The following is a 7,086-nucleotide window of genomic DNA, read 5'->3' on the forward strand; positions in this document are numbered from 1 at the left end:
CCCGGCCGGGAGATAGCCGACGACTCGCCGATGCCGTCCGATCAAAATATTCCGGCCAAAATAGTCATCGATCCGCATAAGCCGCTTCAACATCTAGATGATGATCGGCATGACCACTAGTGGTCAATGACTGACTTTTTTGTGGTCGACAACAAACTTTGATGGTCGATCCTAATCTCAAGTAACAGATGACAATCATCAGTATTTTAAGAACTAAGCTTTAGTAGATAGTCCATTTTACCCTTTGCTCCTCACATTTAGAATGATGTCATATAATTCAAACCAACGGCTTAGATCCCCTCCCCCTCACCATCTTAAAGACCAAAAAAGCAGCAACTCGCAAAACCCACTTACACCAACTCCATCTTCTTTCCTCACCGCCTTCTCTCTCACGCTCTCTCTCCCTCTCTCTAGAGAGCTGCCGGAAATGTTGCTCGGCAAGAGGCCGCGACCTTCGATGAGTCGAACAATCAGTATGAAGGAGTTCGCCGCCGATCTAGAGCTAGCCGACGACTCGCCGATGCCGTCTGATCAAAATATTCAGGCCAAAATAATCATCGATCCGCATAAGCCGCTTCAACATCTAGATGCGAAGCAGCTCCGGCGGCCCGGAGATTTTCCGGCGGAGTGTCGGCGGAGCAACAGCAATTGCGCTGCGATGATTCCGCCTCTAGTACCGCGAAGCAACTCCGCCGATTTTGCGATTTCTGCAGCGGTTGAGACGGCGCCGTTTCTGAGATCTTGTGCACTCTGTCAGCGCAGGCTCAATCTGGGTCGCGACATCTTCATGTATAGGTATTCTCAGCAGCTCCCTCTCTGCCCTAACTGGTTCTTATACATTCTTTCCTCTCTGGTTTCGTGATCGTGTTGTTGATTGTATTAGGGTTTATCTGTTCATAGTTTTAGGGATGTTTGTTATGCAATTTTGTTCTGATTTAGCTTAAGTTGTTGAAAAAGAACTTTGCGGACTTCGAATTTCATTGTTTTGGCTAATTTTAGTTTAGTTTAATTTCAGAATATGTTAAATTTCTGTATTTATAAGATTTATTGATTTTTTTTTCTTATAAATCCTAAATCTGGAACAAATAATTGAATAATTATCAGAATTTAATAATTTCGAAGCTTTATTCCTCGCATAATTTGCTAAATCTGATTTTTCAGGATTTATAAAACTGTAATTGAGTAGAAATCTTATTCATCTCTCTCAAGTTGAAAATCTTTTTATTTCTTTTTAGATCGAGATTCTTGTTCTGTTTTTTCTTTTGCTTAATCAGAACTTTTTTTTTTCTGGTTACCGGATTAATGATAGAAAGTAGGATTATAATCCATTAATCCTTATTTTATAAGATTAATTTTGCGATTAGAGGACTATTGCTAGTGAGTAGTGAGGATGAAAATTTGAGGTTTAGTTTATTGTTAGATATGTAACTTCATAGGAATTGTGTGGTATATATGTAAATCTTCTAATTATTTTTCTATTTTTATCAAATTCTCAATGGTATGATTGTGGCAGTGTAAAAGCATCAAAAAAGTCACATGAGTGCTTGATTTATAAATATCAATGTGTTGGTTGCTCTGTATGCAATTATCCCTATTTATTAATAGGGAAATTTATATAGGCATCACACAATTCTTACATATTTACTCATCTAACATCTAAATTTTGATATTTACACATATGCTCCTTTATTGCAAAAGCTTGAAACTTTATCACTTCAACTCAATTTCCTCATCACTATCATTTCCTTCAAACCATAAAAATCTCAACTTTTCTCCCTATGCCATCTTTCCTCAGGGGTGAGATTGCTTTCTGTAGCTTGGAATGCCGTCAGCAGCTAATGAATCTGGAAGAGAGGAGGAAGAGTTCCCTCCTCTCACTGAAGGGCTCTGCTCCGGGGAACTCTGAGCCCTCCGGCTCCGGCAAAACGGTGGCGGCCGCCTGAGAAACAGAGAACAATATATATATATATATATAGATATATATATATTGCCCTTCCTCTATTTTATGTCTATGAGCCAACTGCTGGCTTCTGTTAAGCTTCAATGGCAACTAATGAGTTTTCAATCCCTCTATTTGGAGAAAATATTACGTGTGATCATCCGTATGCACGGCGGATTAGGTGTGTACATCTCGAATACATCCATCTGCATGTACAAATCATCCACACGTAATCATTTTGTTTTCTCTAAAATGAGAATTTAGAGTAGAGTTGGAAGTTTTTTTTATATTAGGTTATGAATTAATGATTAAAATATGCATTTGGAGGGAAGATTTGCTATTACTTTTTCATAGATGGACTTAATTTATTTTATTTTATTTTTTCTTATTGCTTGTATGCTGAGGAGAGAGAGAGAGAGAGCCACACAAGTGATTCAATGATGTCCATTAAAATCATATTAAAAAATATTTATATGTTGGCACTGTGGCCATAATAATATCAGTTGCAATATATTTATAGGGATTTGGTAAAGTTTTTTTCTTTTTCTAAATCTTTGTGTGTGGGTATTTTTTAGGGGAATTTACATATATACCTCACAATTTTTATCTATTTACACATCTAATACGTACATTTTTATATTTTATGTACATACTCTTCAAATCTTGAATGCTACATCAAGAATATCACTATTACTTATTTTTTTGAAAATAAGAGGCATCTTTTCACAAGTAGTTTAGAATTCTCAATCCACTCCATCTGAGGTGAACATTGGCCTGAGTACGGGCCTGAGTACGTGAACATTGAACATAGGCAACGTCACTGATTGACCGAGTCAGATCCATCTCAACCCACTAGGAAAAAACTAGTATAGCAGGCTACAAACATCACTCATCTGCCTGACACATGTCTTTACCGAACGCAGGTTTTTTTCTCAGTCCCATCGAAAGTGGTCAAGACCATAAGGGCTTCTAGGTTTTAGATATGTAAATACATAAGAATTATGGGGTATGTATGTAACCTTTTCCATTCTTTATACACTAATCATTTGTTAATTTGTGGAGATATTTTTGGAGCTTCTCATCATACACATAATAGAGTAGATGATTATACCATGAAAAATCATATGGGGGAATTCAGAGGACCTTATGCAGTCAAAATATTATTGCTATTTTATAGAAAATTAGTTAAGGGTGGTCGGCGTTCGAGTAGGACGAAGTGGACATGTATGGGCAATTAGCGAATGAGAAATCGAGGGCTTGAAGATAAGTTTACACTTTTATCAATCATTAATGTAATAGAGGCATGTGATAGTTTAGCTGAATTCATGACAATGAGATGTCAAAAAAGTTTGTTACTTGTAACTGCTGGGCTTGTTATGTAACTGATGTTAAATTTTTTCGTTAACCCTAAACAAGCCAAACACAAATATTTTTTTTTATTCGATTTATAAACAAATCAAATATGATTAAACAAGCCAAACAAAAATATTTTTTTTATTCGATTTATAAACAAATCAAATATGAACAAATGTTTATTCTATCATGTTTGACTTATTTTGGATTGCATACGTTAAATAATTAAATAAATAATAATATCATAACATTTTATATTGATTTTTTAGTTGTAATTAGAAAAAAATTATTATTATTTAAATCGTTTAAGTTAATTTTGAGCAAAAAAAAGAGCTAAAAAAAACAAATGAATTCAATATAATTGAACATGAATATGCCATTCAGAGTCCCGTGCATATTTCGAACAAAAAAAAAAAAATCGAAGAGCCAAACATTAGCCTATTTTAAACCCAAAAAAAAAATTATCTTTTATTTTGATTTTGATTTTTTTTATTTATATTATATTTTTTTCAAAATTTTTAAAAATTAAGTACAAGAACAAAAAAAAGCAGAAAAAAAAATTAAAAAAAAAACAGAAATCTCAAACTAAGACTCAACTATAATTCTATTAAGGTAAAGAAAATTTTGACGAATATTCCTGACAATGACACCAAAAACTTGATGATCGAAATTCCTGTGAGACAAGTTGATTAATCACATAAGTATTTGTGTTGATTAAGTAATATACATAAACAAGTTCATATATCGATTTTATGAAGATAGCGTTAAAATATTTCTAACAGACAAAATTCTAATTTATTGAACTATTAAGTCTAATCTGAATTGATCAAATGCAATAAAAGAATCTAACAGTCCTAAAAGTACCGTAAACAAAAAAGACAGGAAAAAAGTATTGAGCTTTTTAGATGCAAAATTCACTCTTGTGATACTGGTCAGATGATTGCTTGAAATTTTCTTATGAAACCCACGTTATTGTTGTTAATTAAGGACAAAAAGTTTTTCATTAAGCTTATGCCTTAGATTAGAAGAAGAATCAAAAGTTTATAAAGTTAAATTTTACTTAACCCTATGATGGTTTCCATTATTCTTTTGATCCTCTATCTAGGTTGTAAAACCCTAACTAAAATATGCCTATTCTACCCAAGTTTTTTTGGTTAACCTTCACAACAGGCAGAAGACATAGTTTATATGAGATTTTAACATTCTCATTTTGTTCGATAAAAAGTAAATTACGACCGAAAAATTAACACATCAATATTATAAATTCATGCATCAAAGGGTGTCGATGGAACCAAAAATCCATAGAATGAAAACCAAAAGAAAAGCACATGTCTTACATCACAAGAGTGTGAAACAAAATTAACTACAATGCATGAGGAACAAAAACATGAACTTTGTTATTGCAGGAATAAAAAGGAAACAACGCAAGCAATACAAAAAACTCAATACATAGTCAATTAGTCCTTGCAATACACCGTGGTCCTCTCCTTTTAATACAAATATCCATAGATCTCTTCCATACGTATGCACTCAATCTCTCCTTACAACGTCATCAAACCCCTCAGAACAAGTATAAAAAAAGGAAGAAATAGGAAAAACACAACTCTTTTGAGCAAATCCGAGGAAGAAACTCCTACAACTCCAAGGACTACCCAAAACCCAAGAGGCTTAGCTCGTAAGACCAAAAGTGCATCTATCATAACAAAAATGAGTTTATATACTTAGATATTACATTAGAGGTCCAAAATAGGCATAAAAACTCTCACAATCCGTCAAATTATGAAATATGTGGGCAAGGGTAAGGGCAAGGGCAAGGGCAAAGGCATGAGCGCACCCACATGCATGTGCGGGCTCGCAAATACGTTGCGGGTGAGCGCAGGAGTTGTCGCGGGTACACTTACATCCTCGAGGGTGCTCAAATGAAGAGGCAAGCACACTCTAAGGGTGCTAGAATGTGACCATGAGCACTTGGGTGCATACACCTGCACAGCCATGCGGGTGAGCAGTTGCGTGCTTGAGTGTTCGCGGGTGCAAGCATGAGCACGCAAACGTAGGTCTGCTGCTTCGAAATCTTGATTTTCATCAATTTTGTCCCTCACTTTACCTCTTTTCCTCCCTAAGTGATAAAACCATGTATCTTGCACTTGCAATAAAAATGCCTTTCTCAAGCATAATGTTAGATAATATGGTATTTAATTAATGAAACTACGTAAATTTGCCTCGTATCATTACTTTACACATTGTTTTGTTAGTCTATAGCATATATTGTGACTTTCTATGGGGATTCATTGCAACAAGTAGGGGAGTGATCAATGTTATTCGACGATGATTGGAGAGCGGTGGTCTACAACGATCTGCAATTACAAAAGCGAGAAGTGTTTGTTGGGCCTTCAGTCCAGAACCACATTGAATTCGACTGCTCTCAGTCCAACTCTCCCTTTGTTCTCAACCTCTGTGCCTTTTTATGGAGGCATGACTCTATTTATAGATTATGGGAGTATCCTCCCTGCAAATAATGAAGGAAACCAAACAACTCCATTGGACTTTCAAGTGCCTTAATGATGTCAAATTGAGTGATATTAGGCTGTTGTATTCGTCTCATCGAGACGTTCGATTTAACTATAAGCTTGTCAAATTTGGAATACGATTGACCTTCCAATTGAACACCTGAAACTTCCAAATGTGATTTAACCGTTCAATCTAGACTTGAATAATTAATTGTAGTGTTAACAGGTTCGTCTTGTCGAGTCAGTTTGACTATAAGTTTATTAAAATTGAACTTCTCGATAATTTTTTATCAAGCTCGAATGTTTCTTATTAAAAAAATATTTTAAGATTCATGCCAAATGACGACGTATAAAAAATGTAAAACACACAATTTAAATGTTTGATATATAAATACATAAGAATTGGTTTCATGCATGTCAATCCCCTGATTTATAAGAGAAAAGAATTTCAAATAAAAAAAGTTATAATAAATGATTTAAAAAAAAGAGAATTAATAGGAAAAAAAAAGTAATGGAGATTGAAGAAAAAGTAATGAAGATTTGAAACAAATTTTAATATCTTTCTACATAAGTTTTAAATTGCAACAAATTTTAAATATATTTATTAATATTTTTAAAATGAAATAAAGCAAGAGTAGATGAATTGAATTGAAGCTTACTCCAATTTGATTATTAGCTAATTGAGCTTGGCTAGTGGGTCATTTAAAGAGAAAAATTTAACAATATCACAATTAACCTTAACTTAATTGCACCACAAAATCAAAAGACCTTAAGGTGATTTCTAGAATTTCTTTTTCTAAAAAAAAAAAATTGTCTAGAACACAATTGTTTGATTTTAAAATAACAAGCTACACTATTTAAGCCTTCCCATTAATTAAATGAGCTATATCAAGCAAGCACTATCAAACAACCTATTAATTAGGGCTATCAATTTGGCTCGTTGTTCGTGAACAGCTCGTGTTCGGCTCGTTAAGCAGCTCGTGTTCGGCTCATTCGTTAAGCCTAACGAGTCGAACACGAACAAATTTTTAAGCTCAAAATGTAAACAAGCCTAACACGACCAATAGTTTGTTCGCTCGTGTTTGGCTCGAAATGACTCAAAAAAAAATTATATAACTTTTTATATAACAATATATTACATATATTATTTATATAATAATATATTATATATATTTATGTCTAAGTTTAAATCATAATACCTCATGTGTGAATGTGATTAGTGTCTTCTTTTGTATAAATTTGATCCAGGTTCGAATCCCACACTTTACATCTATTTTTCTCAATTTT

General features: G+C 33.8%; 2 protein-coding genes across 3 annotated transcripts in view; one reads left to right on the forward strand and one right to left on the reverse strand.

The window, feature by feature from the left end:
- Positions 1 to 7: 7 nt before the first annotated feature.
- Positions 8 to 2,450, forward strand: LOC110033412. 2 transcript variants are annotated; one of them, XM_020737391.1, is made up of 3 exons: positions 8 to 91; positions 582 to 795; positions 1,796 to 2,450. In XM_020737391.1, exons 1-3 carry the CDS (start codon positions 31 to 33, stop codon positions 1,941 to 1,943), a joined length of 423 nt encoding a protein of 140 aa, XP_020593050.1. In that variant the 5' UTR covers positions 8 to 30; the 3' UTR covers positions 1,944 to 2,450. The 2 variants fall into 2 exon arrangements, with proteins under 2 accessions (XP_020593050.1, XP_020593043.1); XM_020737384.1 differs by lacking the exon at positions 8 to 91 and having other exon boundaries at positions 291 to 795; positions 1,796 to 2,439.
- A 2,614-nt stretch (positions 2,451 to 5,064) lies between these two features.
- Positions 5,065 to 7,086, reverse strand: part of LOC110018607 (tRNA modification GTPase MnmE) — a 27,829-nt gene continuing 25,807 nt past the window's right edge. The window contains exon 12 of the mRNA XM_020715973.1: positions 5,065 to 5,408. Within this exon, the coding sequence (XP_020571632.1) occupies positions 5,065 to 5,408 (344 nt within the window). The remainder of the gene's footprint in view (positions 5,409 to 7,086) is intronic.

This window comes from Phalaenopsis equestris, unplaced genomic scaffold, assembly GCF_001263595.1.
Source record: "Phalaenopsis equestris unplaced genomic scaffold, ASM126359v1 Scaffold000002, whole genome shotgun sequence".
NCBI classification, from domain to species: Eukaryota; Viridiplantae; Streptophyta; class Magnoliopsida; order Asparagales; family Orchidaceae; genus Phalaenopsis; species Phalaenopsis equestris.

Bases quoted from the DNA above. Each gene is read 5' to 3' on its own strand.
- LOC110033412 (XM_020737384.1), top strand. From the start codon at position 428: ATGTTGCTCGGCAAGAGGCCGCGACCTTCGATGAGTCGAACAATCAGT. The intron at 796-1,795 runs GTATTCTCAGCA...ATCTTTCCTCAG, and splicing joins CGCGACATCTTCATGTATAG to GGGTGAGATTGCTTTCTGTA.